The sequence below is a fragment of the Hemitrygon akajei genome, chromosome 12, assembly GCF_048418815.1.
Source record: "Hemitrygon akajei chromosome 12, sHemAka1.3, whole genome shotgun sequence".
Taxonomy (NCBI): domain Eukaryota; kingdom Metazoa; phylum Chordata; class Chondrichthyes; order Myliobatiformes; family Dasyatidae; genus Hemitrygon; species Hemitrygon akajei.
The window spans coordinates 115223405-115242423 of NC_133135.1; the positions used below are offsets into that span (position 1 = coordinate 115223405).

Consider the following 19019-nt stretch of genomic DNA (forward strand, 5'->3'; position numbering starts at 1 on the left):
TACTATGTATTACACTGTACTGCTGCTGCAAAACATGTGCGAGTGGTAATAAACTTCTGATCCACAGAATTCACTACACACTCGTCTGTTCATTTGGGCTGACGGTTCTTCATCAGGGTGGCACATTAGCCTAGTGGTTACGTCCAGGGTTCAGTTCCTGACATTGCTGCCTGTAAGGAGTTTGAACGCTCTCCCCGTGACATTGTGGGTTTTCTCCGAGTACTCTGGTTCCCTCCCACAGTCCAGAGATGTACTGGTTAGTAGTTCAATTGGTCGTCGCAAACTGTCCGATGATTAGGCTACGGTTATAGAGGTGAGTTTCCAGGCGTGCTGCTCTTTGGGCTGGAAGGCCGTGATCTGTGTTGTTCTATAAATAAATAATAAATGTGAGCTGATACTATGATATTTAAGCTGATTTTATGCGGAGTGAGTAACAATGAAATGCAACTTTTAAGGACTTGAGAGCCAAGAGTAGGACACATCATCCAGCCTTCGACCCTGTTGGCCACTTAGTAAAATAGCACCTAAACCAATTTTGGCCTCAATGTCACTTAGCTGCTTTCTACCCATTCTCCTTGACTTCACGGTAGTGTAGCAGTTATCATTAAGGTATTAGAGCCCCAGCGATCGAGGTTCAGTTCCCATTGCTGTCTGTAAGGAGATTGTAGGTTCTCCCCGTGGCTGCATGGTTTTCCTCCGGGTGCTCTGGTTTCCTCCCACATTCTAAAGATGCACGGGTTGGAGTTAGTAAGTTATGGGCATGCTATGTTGGTGCCAGAACTGTGGAAGCATTCATAAGTTGCCCAGTGCAATCCTTGCTGATTTGATTTGACACTAACAATGTATTTCACTATCTTTCAATGTACATGTGACAAATAAATCTTTAATCCATTTTGATGTAAGCTCTCAGCCTCTGCCTTACATATATTCAATGACTGTTCACTTATATCTGGAGTAGAGATTTACAGTTCTTTGAAAGAAGAAATTCATCCTTACTTCCATCTGAGAAGGGCAGTCACCATTTCTAGAACACAGAACAACACAGCATAGTATAGGCTTTTTGGCTCACGATGTGCCAAATATGATACTCCCCTCCTACATAGCCCTCCATTTTAATGCCCATAATGTATCTGCTCCTAACATCACCCCTGGCAGGATGTTCCACACACTAACCACTCTGTGTTTTTAAAAATAACCTCTGACTTGCCTCTGTACTTTCCTCCAATCACCTTAAAATTCTGTCCCCTCATATTATCCATTTCCACTCTGGGAAAAAGTCTTTGGCTTTCCACTTGATCTATACCTCTTACCTGACACCTCTATAGTTTCTGCAATTAATCTTCCACTGTGGGAAGTATCCTGTCTGTATTCCCCTGTCAAAATCTTGTATGTTTCAATAAGATCACCCTTCGTTTTTCCATTTTCCAGTGAACATATCAAATAATCCATATAAGACAAACTCTGGATCCCAGAATTCAGTCTAATCAATGGTCCCTGCACTGTCTCCATTGTAATTCTATCCCTTCTTAAAGATGGGCACAGTACACAGTACATCAAACTGCACACACTACATTAGCTGAGGTCCCACCCTTGCCCTGTGTAGTTGCATCAAAACTCCCCTCCATACTCCTTGCAATAGAAGCCAGAGAGAATGCCCAAATTCCTGGGTACTGCAAAGAATGACTGCTTGGTCTATTTTTTATTGATAAAGCACTAGAACAGCCCCTAACTGTACAGCTTTGTTGAGTAAACCCACGTGGTCATGAGGAGAAAATTCAAACTCATTATAGGACAATGGCAGGACTTGAACATGAATCACTGGTGCTGTAATAGCATTTTGCTAACTGCTACTCTACTGTGGCACCCTCTGCAAATAATGATTTACTTTTGCGTTATTGCGCAGATATGTTGATCAGCGTAGGAATTTTTCCCATTGAATGACCTGCTAGCCACTTATCCACCTTGTCCCCAACAGGTTAGCAGAGAAGAAAGCATCGATTGGCTACACTTACGATGACTGCTCAGTAACTACAGATGAGAAGGCAGAGGAGAAAGATGAAGACTACGAGGATGACTCAGATGAGAAGAGTGATTCTGATGAAGAGATACCAGACATAGGTGAGCTGTAAATTATACACAGGAGATTCTGCAGATGCCGGAAATCCAGAGCAACACCCTCACAAAATGCTGAAGGAACTCAGCAGGTCTGGCAACATCTGTGGAGAGGAGTAAACAGTCAAGGTTTTGGGCCAAGACCGTAAACATCGACTGTTTATTCCTCTTCATGAATGCTGCATGACCTGCAGAGTCCTTCCAGTAATTTGGGTGTTGAGCTGTGCAAGGGGAAGCTCGCTGGCTGGAACAGCAGGGGGTGCTGTTGAATGTTTAAACTGAAAGGGAATAAGTTAGGTAGCAGCAGAAATTATTCACAGGGTTGGTTAATGCATAACAACAAATGTTGCATTCTTAACCTGAGGGTTTTCCTGTGGTTAAACATTTGGCTTCCAGAGAGATTAAGACTGAGAAAGTTAATAAAGTTGTGAAGTAAATGCCCACGGAAATTGTTGTTGTTGTTGTGGTAGTGGTCTGTCGGTTATGCCATTGGCGTTTAGGGCAGCAATGAAGACCTTCAATCTCTGCTGGTGTTCAGGGCTTCCTTCATCATGTCAGTAGCTTCATCTTGATTTTCACCACTATCAGTCACGCAAGTCCTGTGTGGAGACTCAGGAATGCCATTGTACTCATGTAGAAAGATTCTTCATTGTTGTTTCTGTAATAGTTTCCGGAGGCCCAATCATTAGTGGGAGCAGAGAACTTGGACGAGGTTACCCACAGGTCAGCGAAGCTCATATAAAAGCAGAGATTCACGGGTATTCAGACATTCAGGAGGCCCAATCAGTGGCAAGAGCAGAACGGCCATTGTGGGAGTAGGCCAGAGGTGAGAGTAGGAGGGTCAGGCTTTGACTCGAGGCTTCGACGAGAAGAGGCTGAGGCCAAAAGAAACAGGTTGGAAGGGTAGTTTTCCCTTTCGTTATTGCTGATTTGGTCTTGTTTGCCCATTGTACAGCGCAGGCAGGATGGCAGATATGGCAATAGAATGCTCCTCCTGTAGGATGTGGGAATGATGGTGTCCCTGATGACTACACTTGCAGGAAGTACAGCCAACTCCAGCTCTTGAAAGACCGCATTAAGGAGCTGGAGTTGGAGTTGAACGAACTAAGGATTATCCGGGAGGAAGAGCAATTGATAGGTAAAACTTTTGAGTGGGTGGTTGCACCCTGAGTGGAGAATTCAGGGAGTAGATGGGTGAACACCAAGATAGGTCAAGGGAGAAAGAAGCCAGTGCAGGATTCCCCTGTGGCTGTTCCCCTGAGTAACAGGTTTACCCTTTTGGATACTGCTGAGGGGGGTGACCTATCTGGGCAAGGCAGCAGCAGCCTGACCAATAGCACTGTGATCGGCTCTGAGTTTCAGAAGGGTAGGATGCGGTCAGGCGGAGCATTAGTCATATGGGACGATAATTAAAGAGGACATATAGGAGATTTTGTGGCAGCAAAAGAGATGCCAGGATAGTGTGTTGCCTCCTGGGTGCTAGGGTCCAGGATGTCTCTGAGCAGTTACAGAATATCCTCGAAGGGGAGGGTGAGCAGCCAGAAGTTGTGGTACCGATGACATAGACAGAAGAGGGGTAGAGGTCCTGCACAGTAAGTTTAAGGATTTAGGGAGGAGGCTGAAGACCTGTAGATGGTTTATACTCAACATGGAGGTTGACCAGTGGTGTTCCACAGGAATCTGTTCTGGGACTCCTGCTCTTTGTGATTTTTATAAATGACCTGAATGAGGAAGTAGAAGGGTGAATTAATAAGTTTGCTGATAACAAAAGTTGGGGGTGTTGTGGATAGTGGAGGGTTGTCAGAGGTTACAGCGAGACATTGATAAGATGCAGAACTGGGCTGAGAAGTGGCAGGTGGAGTTCAACCCAGATAAGTGTGAAGTGGTTCATTTTGGTAGGTCAAATTTGAAGACAGAATATAAATGGTAAACTCTTGGCAGTGTGGAGGATCAGCAAGATCTTAGGTTGGTGTCCATAGGACACTCGGACCTGGTGCGCAGGTTGACAGTGTTGTTAAAAAGATATATGGTGTGATGGCCTTCATGAACCATGGGATTGAGTTCATGTTCCTTGAGGTAATGGTAAAGCTACATAAGACCTTGGTTAGACCCCACTTAGAGTACAGTCGGCCCTCCTTATCCACGGGGGATTGGTTCCGAGACCCCCTGCGGATACCAGAAATCGCGGATGCTCAAGTCCCTTATTTAACCTGAAGTAGTGCGGTGGTCTTTAGGACCTAGTGGAACCTGGACTTTATTTAACATGTTCAGAGTGGTGGACATTAGGACCCGGCTAGCTCTGAATCTGCGATGTTTCTGTTCACGAAAATAATCACGATCGTGATTGAAAATAAGGTGGAAGTAATAAAGCGATCGGAAAGAGGTGAAACGCCATCAGTCATTGGAAAAGCGTTAGGCTACAGTCGGTCAATGATTGGAACAATTTTAATGGAGCATTTTGAAAGGCCCTGCCCAATGAAAGCTACAATTATTACTAAGCAATGCAGTGGTTTAATTATTGAAATACGTATGTTTCTTAAGAGTTTTATATGCATAGAAAGGTAAAATATGTACTATATACTAAGAAAAACATTTGACTAACTGACGCCAAATAATACCGGATGCACCTGTTCCGACTTCAAATCTGACTTAAAGACGGACTCAGGAATGGAGCTCATTCATAACCCAGGGACTGCCTGTACTTTTAAGTCATTTCTAGATTACTTATAATACTTAATACAATGTAAATGCTATGTAAATAGTTGTTATACTGTATTGTTTAGGGAATAATGACAAGAGAAAATAGTCTGTACATGCTCAAACAACGAGTGTTGGAGATAGAACTTCCGGGTTTTCTCGTTCCGCGGTTGGTTGAATCCACGCATGCGGAATCCACGGATAAGGAGGGCCGACTGTACTGTGTTCAGTTCTGGTCACCTCACTACAGGAAGGATGTGGATACTAGAGAGGGAATGCGGAGGAGATTTACAAGGATGTTGCCTGGATTGGAGAGCATGTCTTTTGAGAATAGGTTGAGTGAACTTGACCTTTTCTCCTTGGAGCAATGGAGGATGAGTGGTGACCTGAAGAGGTGTATAAGATGATTGAGAGGCATTGATCATGTGGATAGCCAGAGGCTTTCTCCCAGGAGTGAAGTGGCTAACATGAGGGGGCATAGTTTTAAGATGCTTGGAAGTAGGTACAAGGGGGATGTCAGAGTTAAGTTTTTCACACAGAGTGTTAAGCACTGCCAGCGACGGTGGTAGAGGTGGATACAATAGGGTCTTTTAAGAGACTCTTAGATGGGTACATGGAGCTTAGGAAAATAGAAGACTATGTGCTAGGGAAATTCTAGGCAGTTTCTAGAGTAGGTTACATAGTCAGCATGACATTGTGGGCCAAAGGGCCTGTAATGTACTGTAGATTTCTATACTCTTATGTTCTAACAGTTTTGTTTGACCAGTCAAGGTTGTTAGCCCTGAGCTAAACCCTCGAATCTGGAGGACTGGTGGGCCACTCTTAGTCTGGTCTCCACCCTTTGACCAGTTTGGCATGGGTGACCCTACTAAGAACCAAAGCATAAACTCCTGACTCCAGCTAACATAGCTGCCTGGGTCATTGAGGCATGCAAGCCTCCAGACCCAAAGTCAAGTTATGGTTTTCTTGGAGGACTGGGAAATTGATATTGGTATTAATTTCCATTTGTACCTGAGTCGCAGTGGTTTGTGCAGAAGTGATTTGGAATTATCAATGCTATTGGTTTATTATGACCACATGTACAGTGATACAGTGAAATGCTTGTTCATACAGATCAAGTCATTACACAGTGCAGTGATGTAGAACAAGGTCAAACGGTAACAATGCAGAATAAAGTGTAAGAGCTACTGAACAAGTGCAGTGCAGGTAAGCGATAAACTGCAAGATCATTGCAAGGTCGATTGTGAGGCCAAGAGTCCATCTTCTCTTACAAGAGGTTCATTCCAGAGATTGATAACAGCGGGGTTGAATCTGTCCTTGAGCCTGGTAGAATGTCTGGGGTGGGTGTGGTATTTAATTATGCTGGTTGCTTTACTGAGAGTGAAAAGTGTAGACAGTCTTTTAAATAGGGGGGTATTACAATGCAACTAGCTATTTGCACTAGAAGTGTTCTGGACTGTCTTACTGTATAAGAGTCTGATAAGACCATAAGACATTGGAACAGAGTTGGGCCATTCAGCCCATCGAGTCAGCTCTGCCATTTCATCAAGGCTAATCCATTTCCCCCTCAACCAATTCTGCTGCTTTCTCCCCATAACCTTTCACACCCTGACCAATCAAGAACCTATCAAACTCTGCCTTAAGTACACCCAATGACCTGACCTTCACAGCCGCCTGTGGGAACGAATTCCACAGATTCACCACCGTCTATCGAAAGAAATTCCTCATCTCCTTACTAAATAGATGTCCCTCTATTCTGAGGCTTTGCCCTCTGGTCCTAGACTCTTCCACCACAGGAAACATCCTCTCTGCATCCACTCTAACCAGGCCTTTCATTATTCAATACGTTTCAATGAGATTCCCCACTCATTCTTCTAAATTCAACAAGTAAAGGCCCGGAGCCTTCAATCACTCATACAATAAGTCTTTCATTCTTGAATTCATTCTCCCGAACCTCTTCTGAACTCTCTCCAATGTCGGCACATCCTTTCCTAAATACAGGCCCGAAAATGCTCACGATACTCACCAGAGCTTTGAAAAATCTCAGCATTACATCCTTGCTCTTATATTCTAGTCTGCTCAAAATGAATACTAACATAGCATTTGCCTTCCCACTGCCAACTCACCCTGCAAATTAATCTTTAGGGAGTTCTGCACGAGGACTTGTAAGTTCCTTTGCACCCAGGATTTTTGAATTTTGTCCCTGTTTAGAAAATAGTCATGCTTTTATTCCTTCTACCAAAGTGCATGACCATACACTTCCCAGCACTGTATTCCATCTGCTACTTCTTTGCCTATTCTCCTAATCTGTCTAAGTCCTTCTGCAGTCTGCCTGCTTCCTCAACACTACCTGCCCCTTCACGTATCTTTGTATTTCCGCACAATTGGCCACAATGTCATCAATTCCATCATCCAAATTATTAATGTATAATGTAAAAAGAAGTGGTCCCGACACAGACCCCTGTGGAACACGACTCATTTCGGTGGCCCTTTATTCCCACTCTTTGCCTCCTGCCAGTCAGCCACTGCTTTATCCGTGCTAGAATCTTTCCAGTAATACCATGGGCTCTTATCTTATTCAGCTGCCTCATGTGTAGCACTTTGTCAAAGCCCTTCTGATAGAGAAGACTGATGCAAAATACTTAATAATTTCATTCTCCATTTCCTTGTCACCCCAATATTACATCCCCAGTGTAATTTTCCTTCAGTCCAATATTTACTCTCTCCTCTCTTTTACTCTGTATGTATCTGAAAAACTTTTGGTATCCTCTTTGAAATTATTGGCTAGCTTACCTTTCTATTTCATCATTTTCCTCTTTATGACTTTTTTAGTTGCCCTCTGTTGGTTGACTTCTTACTAATTTTTGCTCTATTATATGTCTTCTCTTTTGCTTTTATGTTGCCTTTGACTACCCTTATCAACCATGTTTGTGTCATCCTGCCTTTAGAATACTACTTCTTTGGGATGTATCTATCCTGCGCCTTCCGAATTGCTCCCAGAAATTCCAACCATTGCTGCTCTGCCGTCATCCCTGTTGGTGTTCTTTTCCAATCAATTCTGGGCAACTCCTCTCTCTTGCCCTTTACTCTACTGTAAAACTGACTTTAGCGTCACCCTCTGAAGCTGCAGGGTAAACTCCTATCATATTATGATCACTGTCTCCTCAGGGTTCCTTTACCATAAGCTCCCTAATCAAATCTGTTTCATTAGGGTTAGGGTTAATGCATTAAACAACACCCAAATGCATTACACAATACCCAGTCCAGAATAGCTGATCCTCTAGTGGGCTCAGCCACAAGCTGCTCTAAAAAGCCATCTTGTAGACATTCTACAAATTCTCTCTCTTGGGATCCAGCACCAACCTGATTTTCCCCAATCTACCTGCATATTGAAATTCCCCTTAACTATTATAACATTGCCCTTTTGACATGCCTTTTCTATTTCCAGTTGTAATTTGTAGCCCACATTCTGGCTACTGTTTGGAGGTCTGTATATAACTCCTATCAAGGTCTTTTTAGCCCAACCCACAACGATTCAACACCATCCAATCCTATGTCACTTCTTTCTAATGATTTGATTTCATTTTTTGGCAACAAAACCACACCAACCCCTTTCGATACACTGTATATCCTTGGATGTTAAGCTCCCAACTGTAATATTTTTTCAGCCACAATTCAGTGATGCCCACAATGTCCTGTCTGCCAAGTTCTAACTGCGCTACAAAATCATCTACCTTATTCTGTATACTGTGTGCATTCAAATATAACATCTTCAGTCCTGTACGTGTCACCTTTTTCGATTTTGTCCCCTTTTTACTCTAGAACTCATCCCACTGTCTGCAATTTTGCCCCATCATCTTACTGTCCTTCCTGACAGTCTTACTACACACTGCCTTCACTTGTAAATCAACAGGCCTATTTCATTCCTGTGCCAAATTAGTTTAAACCCTCTCCAACAGCTCTAGCCTGCAAGGATATTAGTCCCACTCATGTACAGTTGTAACTTATCACTTCTGTATAGATCATATCTTTCCCAGAAGGGATCACAATGATCCAGAAATCTGAACCCCTGATCCCTGCAGCAGTTCCTCAGCCACACATTCATCTGCCAGATCATCTTGTTCTTACCATCACTGGCACATGCCACAGGCAGCAATCCAGAGATTACTACCCTGGCAGTTCTGCTTTTCAGCTTTCTACCTAGCTGCCTTAAATCCCTCATCAGGACCTCCTCGTCTTTCCTGCTTAAGTAATTGGTGCCGATATGTACCAAAATTTCTGGTTGCTCACCATCTCCCTTTAGAATGATGTGGACCTGATCCAAGACGTCCCTTGCCTTGACACCCGAGAGGCAACTTACGATCCGTTGACTCTATCATCTGCGTGCACAAAATATCGTGTCTGTTCCTCTAATTACGGAATCCCCTGTAACTACTGCATTCTTCTTCTTCCCCCTCCCTTCTGAGCCACTGTACGAGGCTCAGTGTCAGAGACCCAATTGCTGCGGCTTCCCCCACCTTTGTTAGGTCATCTCCCTCAACAGTATCCAAAATGGTGTACTTATTATTGAGGGGAAAGGCCACAGGGGTACTCTGCACTGGCTGGCTATTTCCCTTCCCTCTCCTGAAAGTCATCCATTTACCTGCCTCTTGCAACTTAGCGGTGACTGCCTCTCAGTAACTTCTATCTATCAACTCCTCAGTTTCCCTTATGATCCGAAGGTCATTGACTTGGAGCTGCAGTTGCTTAACACTTACTTTGAGAAGCTGCAGCTCAGTGCACCTGGTGTAGATGTAGTTTTACGGAAAGTCTGAAGGGTGTCCAGAATTTCCACAGCTGTTGTAAATCTAGTCAAGAAGAAAAGAAGAGCTTACGAAAGGTTCAAAAAACTAGGTAGTGATAGGAATCTAGAAGATTATACAGCTAGCAGGAAGGAGTTTAAGAATGAAATTAGGAGATCCAGAAGGGGCCATGAGATGGCCTTGGCAGACAGGATTAAGGAAAACCCATGTGAAGAGCAAAAGGATAAGACCTGAGAGAATAGGACTAATCGAGTGTGACAGTGGAAAAGTGTGTATGGAACCAGGAGAAATAGCGGAGGTACTTAATGAATATTTTGCTTCAGTATTCACTACGAAAAAGGATCTTGGCGATTGTAGGGATGACTTGCAGTGGACTGAAAAGCTTGAGCATGTAGATATTAAGGAAGAGGATGTGCTGAAGCTTTTGGAAAGCATCAAGTTGGATAAGTTACTGGGATCAGACGGGATGTATCCCAGGCTACTGTGGAAAGCGGGGGAGGAGATTGCTGAGTCTCTGGCATCATTGCATCATCAATGAGGATGGGAGAGGTTCCGGAGGATTGGAGGGTTGCAGATTTTGTTTCCTTATTCAAAAAAGGGAGTAGGGATAGCCCAGGAAATTATAACCAGTGAGTCTTACTTCAGTGATTGGTAAGTTGATGGAGAAGATCCTGAGAGGCAGGATTTATGAACATTTGGAGAGGCATAATATGATTAGGAATAGTCAGCATGGTTTTGTCAAAGGCAGGTCGTGCCTTACAAGCCTGATTGAATTATTTGAGGATGTGGCTAAACACATTGATGAAGGTAGAGCAGTAGATGTAGTGTATATGGATTTCAGCAAGGCATTTGATAAGGTATCCCATGCAAAGCTTATTGAGAAAGTAAGGAGGCATGGGATCCAAGGGGACATTGCTTTGTGGATCCAGAACTGGCTTGCCCACAGAAGGCAAAGAGTGGTTGTAGACGGGTCATATTCTGCATGGAGGCCGGTGACCAGTGGAGTGCCTCAGGGATCTGTTCTGGGACCCCTACTTTTTGTGATTTTTATAAATGACTTGGATGAGTAAGTGGGGGGATGGGTTAGTAAATTTGCTGATGACACAAAGGTTGGGGATGTTGTGGATAGTGTGGAGGGCTGTCAGAGGTTACAGTGGGGCATTGATGGGGTGCAAAACTGGGCTGAGAAGTGGCAGATGGAGTTCAACCCAGATATTGTGAGGTCGTTCATTTTGGTAGGTTAAATATGATGGCAGAATATAGCATTAATGGTAAGACTCTTGGCAGTGTGGAGGATCAGAGGGATCTTGGGATCCGAGTCCATAGGGCACTCAAAGCTGCTACCAGGTTGACTCTGTGGTTAAGAAGGCATATGGTGCATTGGCCTTTATCAATCATGGGATTGAGGTAGTGTTGCAGCTCTATAGGACCCTAGTCTGACCCCACTTGGAGTACTGTGTTCAATTTGGTCGCCTCGCTACAGGAAGGATGTGGAAACCATAGAAAGGGTGCAGAGGAGATTTACAAGGATGTTGCCTCGATTGAGGAGCATTCCTTATGAGAATAGGTTGAGTGAACTTGGCCTTTTCTCCTTGGAGCGATGGAGAATGAGAGGTGACCTGATAGAGGTGTACAAGATAATGAGAGGCATTGATAGTGTGGATAGTCAGAGGCTTTTCCCCAGGGCTGAAATAGCTAACATGAGAGGGCACAGTTTTAAGGTGCTTGGAAGTAGGTACGGAGATGTCATGGGTAAGTTTTTTACACAGAGAGTGGTGAGTGTGTGGAATGGGCTGCCGGCTGCGGTGATGGAGGCGGGAACAATAGGGTCTTTTAAGAGACTCTTGGATGGCTACATGGAGCTTAGAAAAATAGAGGGCTATGGGTAAAGCCTAGGTAGTTCTAAGGTAGGGACATGTTCAGCACAGCTTTGTGGGCTGAAGGGCCTGTATTGTGCTGTATATTTTCTATGTTTCTATCTCACACAAAGAACACGACACAGCCATTCTCACTGCTCTAACTATGCACTAACTGATGAAGAAAAAGGAGAAACTCATTAGATACTTAGCTGGTCCAAGCCTGTTCTCACTGAAGTTTAATAAGCCAAAGCCTCGCCACTCACTCTGGTCTACTCCAACAGTGGTCACACTGCTTGTCCTTGCCTTACTTTTATTGGTCCTTGACTGTAGGCTGATGAGAGGAAAAATCCCATGAAAACTCCACACTCTTGCTCCCAGATCTGTGTGAGGCCTCCTCCTCCTCCTGCGACTGTACCGCCGAGAAAAAAGTAACAGTGAGTTAGTATCTGTCCTTGAGCCTGGTAGTACGAAAAGGTGAGCTGCTCCTTTGAGCTGGAACCTGAAATACATGTTGTGTATGCCTCTCCTAAATTGTCACTCACCTGGTTTCACCCATCATTTGCTGGCTGAACTCTTTTCCTTCCCCCCACTTTCTTATTTTGACTTCTTGCACTTTTCTTTCCAGGCCCATTGAAGGGTCTGGGTCTGAAACATGGACTCTCAGTTCCTCTCCATAGACGCTGCTAAGTTCCTCCAGCATTTTGTGTGTGTTACTCTGGTTAATCATTAAGATGGAAAGCCTCAGAAGCACTTTGCAGTAACAGAGCATCTGTACCATAAACATGAGTGCTGAGTTGCTAATTAACCTACAATGAGTTTCAAGGTGAAGCATGTGTTCCATTTAATTTTATCAAATATCATGTGATGTCAATAAGCTGAGCCAAGATTATTGCTTTAGGGTAAGTTACATTGGTAGGTTTTGAAGTTTCGTTGTTTAGGGAATCTCAGAAGGCAATTTGAAAGCCAGAATTGCATTTATGTAGCACCATTCACATCCCTTTAAACACATCCCAGACTGCTTTACGGTCACCGAAACACTTTTGTAATTGAACAAAATTAAAGATTTTCCATTTTGGTCATGTTTGAGAGAGAGAACTGCAGTTTTTCAAATACTGCCTCCCGGATGGTTGTAAGGAGAAGAGGGCATTCCCTGAGCAGTGAGGGTCCTTCACAATGGATGTCACCTCCATTGAGGACATTTTCAAAAGGTGAGACTACAACCAGAGGCCTCAAGAGTAGGGTGGCTGGAGATTGGGGCAGAGAGAAAAAATGGATCATCCATGAAAAAATGGCGAAGCTGAATTGATTGGCCAAATGGCCTAATTCTGCTCCTATAATCATAGAGTTTAGCCCTTTTCAATTGTTGTTTTTTATTCTTCTAAACTCCTTATAGAATAGACCAATGTGATCTCATGAGACCACCTTCTGAACTCTGAATTCAGATTCTTACAGATACATGTAGAGATGGCCCAAGTTCTGTTTTATTCAAAAGACCCGCAATAAATATACAGAATTATGAGGAGTATAGATAAGGTAAATGCAAGCAGGCTTCTTCCATCAAGGTCAGGTGGGTCTACAATGCGAGATTTATAGGTTAAGGGTGAAAGGTGAAAAGTTTAAGGGGAACATAAGGGGAACCTTCTTCACTCAGAGGATAGTGAGAGTGTGGAATGAGCTGCCAGCGCAAGTGGTGCATGTGAGCTCGACTTCAACGTTTAATATAAGTTTAGATACGTACACGGATGGGAGGGGTATGGACGTCTATGGTTCGAGTACAGGTCGATGGGAGTAGGCAGTTTAAATGGTTTGGCATGGACTAGATGGGCCAAAAAGCCTGTTTCTGTGCTGTATCTCTCTATGACTTTTAGTAATAGGAACAGAATTCAGCCCATCGAGTCTGCTCTATCGTCCGATCATGACTGATATACTATCCCTCTCAACCCCAGTCTCCTGCCTTCTCCCCATAACCTTTGATGTCCTTACTAATCAAGAACCTATCAATCTCTGCTTTAAATATCCTAATGACTTGGCCTCCACAGGCGTCGGTGCCGCTGAATTCCACTGATTCACCACCTTATGACTGGAGAAATTTCTCCTCATCTCTGCTCTAAAGGGATGTCCTTGTATTCTGAGGCTGTGTCTTCTGGTCCTGGATTCCCCTACTATTGTAAACATCCTCTCTACATCTACTCTATCTAGGCCTTTCAATATTCAATGAGGTGTTTTGACAATGTGAATGTTCTTTTTACATAGAAATGATTGGAAAGAATCATGGGTGTCAGAATGTATGGTGATCTGTATGCTTTTCTGGAAATGAAACAGAATTGTTGGCTGCTAACTTAATTGATTAACACTTGGAGGTTTCTGAATGTTTAAGTCTTGCCTTTCAGATGTTGAAGTGGACGTAGATGAATTAAACACTGAACAGACCTTGGAGCTGAACAAACTTGCTACCACTTACGGGATGTCTGAAGGCGACTTTGTCAGGTGAGGCGAGCTTTTCCCTTTTCTCTCTCTCCTGATCGACCCACCCGATTTCCCCCCATCAGCCCATTACTCACGTATTTCCAACTGCACTTCCCAACTCTCCATTTGGTTCCATGCTTCACCTTCCTTTCCTATCTGATTCCTTCACCTGCAACCCTTTGTAGCCGCTACCCATCTACTCCCAGCCTCAGACACTATTCCTACCCTCCCCTCCTCCATCAGCTTATCACCTTTCCTCAACTGGATTCACCTATCACCTTCTAGTTTTTGCTCATCCCCATCCCCACAACTCTATACCCGCTATCTCTGCTTTATCTTTCCATTCAGATGAAGGGTCTCAGCACAAAATGTCGTCTGTCCATTTCCCTGCACAGATGCTGCCTGACCCGCTGAGTTTGTTTGTAGAATTCACTAAAACATTTCTGTTGATTGGTGGATATGCAGTATCTTGTGTGGTTCCAAGTCAGTCAGAGGAGAAATGGTTTCTGGTTCATTCTTATGTTCTGAGTTGGTCCTCCAGTGATAGATGATGGTGGGACCTATGAAGGGTACACTTTCCTTTTGGACTTGGGCAAGAAAGAGCTTGCATATATGTAGAACATTCTACACTCCCCATCATACTTCCCGGTGGAGTCACTTGGTTGATTGTGGAGGAAGAGAGCTCATTGGGTGGAAGAAGGTAGCTTCTAAGTTTAAAGTAAATTATTATCAAAGTTATTTACAACACAAGTTCATTTTCTTGTGGGCATACTCAAATCTATATAATAATAACCATAACAGAATCAACGAAAGACCGCCGACTTCGTGTTCAGAGTGCTGAAGACAACAAACCGTGCAAATAGGAAAAGAAAGAAATAATAATATTAATAATTACCAACTAGGCTGGTGGCATAGTGGCATCAGCGCTGGACTCCTAAGTTCGAATCCAGCTGGCTCCCTTGCACGCTTTCCATTCGTACTGTGTTGAGCATCGAGCTAGCAACTCGACCTCGTAACAAAAAACTGGAGAATGCTACAGAAACGCCACATGATGAGCAATCACCAATAAGATCGGTGCAAAAAGCCTGTCATGACGGCGCCCTGGTGACTCCACCAGGAGTTAAGGGCATTCTTCTTCAAGCATTAAATATTGAGAACATGAGATGAGGAGTACTTGAAAATGAGCCCATTGGTCATGGGAACCACTTGTCCTATCATAGTCAAAGCCTTCTGAAGAGAGGCATTTTATTACCTAACCTTTACAATTAATTGACTCCCAATATTGGGCATTGGAGGGGATGGATAGGTGTTCCACTATCAAATTCCTTAGCCACCCTGGTGGACATCCAGTACAAGGAACAAGGAATTACTAGTAGCTTCTTCGTGATCTCCATTGTGTAGAGGGTAGGTTGAGGGTCTGTTGATGGGTGGTATAACCGGTCTTTATTTCTATTGGAAGGATGCTTCGGAAAGACAAAGAAGAAGTAGAGGCAATAAAACATGCCAAAGCCCTGGAGGAAGAGAAGGCGATGTACTCGGTAGGGATATTCGTTCATCAGTGGTTCATTTAATATCAAAGAATGTATATAAAATCAAAAGTAACTTTTTTTTATCAGTACATGTACATCACCACAAACAACCTTGAGATTTATTTTCCTGAGGGAATACTCAGCAAATCTATAGAATAGTAACTGCAACAGGATCAGTGAAAGATCAAGTAGTGCATAGAAGACAGCAAACTACAAATGCAAATATAAATGAATAGCAATAAATAATGAGAGCATGAAATAACAAGATAAAGAGTTCTTAAAGTGAGATCATTGGTTGTGGGAACATCTCAATAGATGAGTGTAGTTTTCCCCTTTTGTTCAAGAGCCTAATAGAAACTTAGAAAATAGGTGCAGGAGTAGGCCATTCGACCCTTCGAGCCTGCACTGCCATTCAGTATGATCATGGCTGATCATCCAACTCAAAACCCTGTACCTGCTTTCTCTCCATACCCCCGATCACTTTAGCCACAAGGGCCATAACTGACTTCCTCTTAAATATAGCCAATGAACCGGCCTCAACTGTCTCCTGTGGCAGAGAATTCCACAGATTCACCACTCTCTGTGTGAAGAAGTTTTTCCTCATCTCGGTCCTAAAAGGCTTCCCCTTTATCCTTAAACTGTGACCCCTCATTCTGGACTTCCCCAACATTGGAAACAATCTTCCTGCATCTAGCCTGTCCAATCTCTTTAGAATTTTATACGTTTCAATAAGATCCCCCCTCAACCTTCTAAATTCCAGTGAGTATAAGCAATGGTTGAAGGATAATAACTGTTCTTGAACCTGGTGTTGAGAACCTTGTGCCTTCTGCCTCATTGCAGCAGTGAAAAAAGAGCATGGCCTGGGTGGTGAGAATCTTTGATGATGGATGCTGCTTTCCTAAGACAGCGTTTCATGTAGATATTCTCAGTGGTTGGGAGGGCTTTACCCGTGATGTACAGGGCTGAATCCACTACCTTTTATAGGATTTTCTATTCAAAGACATTGGTGTTCCCATACCAAGGTGTGATGTAGCCAGTCAATACACTCTCCACTACACATCAAAGTTCTTGATGTCATGCCGAATCTCCCCTGTTGTTGTATACAGTATATAACCTGAAATTTGTGCTCTTCACCAACATCCAAGAAACAAAGAAACCCCATCGAATGAATGATAGAAACACCCCAAGCCCAGTGGCACCCATCCCTCTCCACGTAAGCAGCAGTAAGAGCATTGACCTCCCTCCCCCCATCCGTGCCAGCAGAAGCACTGACCACACCCCCAACATGCAAGCAACAGCAGAAACACCCCATAGAGACCTTGATCCAGAGGCCTTCAAAGCTACAGTCACACGCAGCACAGGCTTTTTCTCCCAGCTCTCTTCATAGAGGAGTACAGCTCAGAAACAGACCCCTTGGCCCAGATAGTCCATGCCGAAAACCATTTAAACTGTCTAGTCCCATCTATCTGCACCGGGACCATAGCCCTCCATATGCCTAATATCCACGTCCCTATCCAAACCTCTCTTGGATGTTGAAATTGAACTTGTATGGACCACTTGTGCTGGCAGCTCGTTCCACACTCTCAAAACCCTCTGTGAAGAAGTTTCCCCTCATGTTCTCTTTAAACTTCTCACCTTTCACCCTTAAGCCATGACCTCTGATTGTAGTCCCACCCATCCTGTATACCTATTATTATACATTCTGTTCTATCTAATGAGGACTGTCCAAAGTGCAAAATGAATTGATTATCAAAGTTTATGTACGTTACCATATGCATCCCTGAGGTTCATTTTCCTGCCGGCATATGAGACCCATAGGAGAATCAATGAAAGGCTGCTGAACTTGGGTGTTCAACCAGAATGCAGAAGACACCAAGCTGTGTAAATACAAAAAGAAAGAAATAATAAATAAGCAATAAATATCGAGAACATGAAATGAAGTGTCTTTGAAAGTGAGTCCATTGGTTGTAGGAACATTCCAATTTAAGTTGAGTGAAGTTATCCCCTTTGGCTCTAGAGCCTGATGGTTGAGGGGTAATAGCTGTTCTTGAGCCCAGTGGTGTGAGTCCTGAAGTTCCTGTACCTTTTTCCTGATGGCAGCAGCAAAAAGAAACCATGTCCTGGGTAGTGGGGTTCCCCGATGTTGGACACTGCTTTCCTGCAACAGCGATTCATGTAGATGTGCTCATGATAGGGCAGGCTTTACCTGTGGTGAACTGGGCCATATCCACAAGTTTTTCTAGGATCTTCCATTCAAGGGCATTGGTATTTCCATACCAGGCCAGGAGCATCCTCAATGTGCATCACCATGGCTGCCAGTATCAGGCTCGGAACAGGTTTAATTACTTTGCTGTGTGTTCTTTGCAGGGACGAAGGTCTCGTCGCCAGCGGAGAGAATTCAGAGAGAAGCGCTTGAAGGGGAGAAAAATCAGCCCACCCAGGTACATGTGTTCCAACTCAGCCCTTTGCCATCTATGGTTTTAAAACACTTCCTTAATCTTGACCACTCTTTGTCAGGGTGATGCTGTACTGTTGAATTTCTTCACTGTTAAAATTCCTACTTTGCTCTTCATTTCTGAAAACTACTGTTGCCCTGGGCATTCCCTGCTACTTCCTTCTGCTAGATTCCTTTCTGTCAGCAGGTTAGGTCACTGTGTCATCCCAACATAGGTCTTGACTCTCTCTGTAGACACAATATCAGGTTAAGGAAACTCCTTTAATTTCTACAACACCTACTGTGAGGAGCTCTATGTCACAGATGCAATCAAGTGCTTTTGTGCTCCATGGAATATGACAGCCTAACTTGTGCATCTCAATTTGCTGTATGCAACTGCCTGTGAATAGCCAGGTGGTCACGGCTGATGCTGTGTTGGGACCTTTCCCTCTCAACTGAGAGGGGAGTTGTGGGCCTCAGTTTCACGTCTCTGATTATAAAGCCATAGAAGGAGGATTAGGCCATTCAGCCCACCAAGTCTACTCCACCATTCAATCATGGATGACTTATTTTCCCTCTCAAATCCATCCTCCTGCTTTCTTCCCATAAGCTTTGACATCCGTACTACTGAAGAACTTATCAACCTCTCCCTTAAATATACCCAATGGCCTGACTTCGAATTACTTTTGTGCCAATGAATTCAGTGGATTCACCACCCTCTGGGTAAAGGAACTCCTCCTCATCCATGTTCTGATGGGACGTTCCTGTATTCTTAGGCTGTGTGCTCTGGTCCTAGATCCTCCCATTAATTGAAAAATCCTCTCCATGTCCACTCTTATCAAATATTGAAAGGCCAAGATAGATTTAAATGAGATCACCTCTCATTCTAAGCTGTAGTGAGTACAGGCCTAGAGCCATCAAACACTCCTCATAAGAAACCTTTCACTCCTGAGATAATTCTTCTGAGCTTCCTTAGAACCTTCTCCAATGCCAGCACATCCTTTCTTAGATAAGGGGCCCAAAACTGTTCACAATACTCCACACATGGTCTGAATCATCAGTGTTACATCATGCACATCAGCCTATTCAAGTCTCTGATCTACATCTTGAACCCTAATTC

At 43.7% G+C, this 19019-nt stretch overlaps 1 protein-coding gene and 1 long non-coding RNA gene across 4 annotated transcripts in view; one reads left to right on the forward strand and one right to left on the reverse strand.

Annotated features, from left to right (window-relative positions):
- clasrp (CLK4-associating serine/arginine rich protein) overlaps window positions 1-19019 on the forward strand; it is a 117348-nt gene that overhangs the window by 31457 nt on the left and 66872 nt on the right. For all 3 annotated transcript variants that reach the window (XR_012101136.1, XR_012101135.1, XM_073063889.1), the window contains exons 7-10: window positions 1976-2118; window positions 13861-13957; window positions 15396-15474; window positions 17833-17906. Coding sequence is in view for 1 of the 3 variants with exons in the window: in XM_073063889.1 (XP_072919990.1) it covers window positions 1976-2118; window positions 13861-13957; window positions 15396-15474; window positions 17833-17906 (393 nt within the window). In the remaining 2 variants the exon portion in view is untranslated. The remainder of the gene's footprint in view (window positions 1-1975; window positions 2119-13860; window positions 13958-15395; window positions 15475-17832; window positions 17907-19019) is intronic.
- Window positions 720-12152, reverse strand: LOC140737403 (uncharacterized). Its single transcript, XR_012101138.1, has 4 exons — window positions 12013-12152; window positions 11779-11879; window positions 9567-9656; window positions 720-1024 (listed from the first exon to the last, which is right to left on the reverse strand). It is a non-coding gene; the product is annotated as an uncharacterized lncRNA (long non-coding RNA).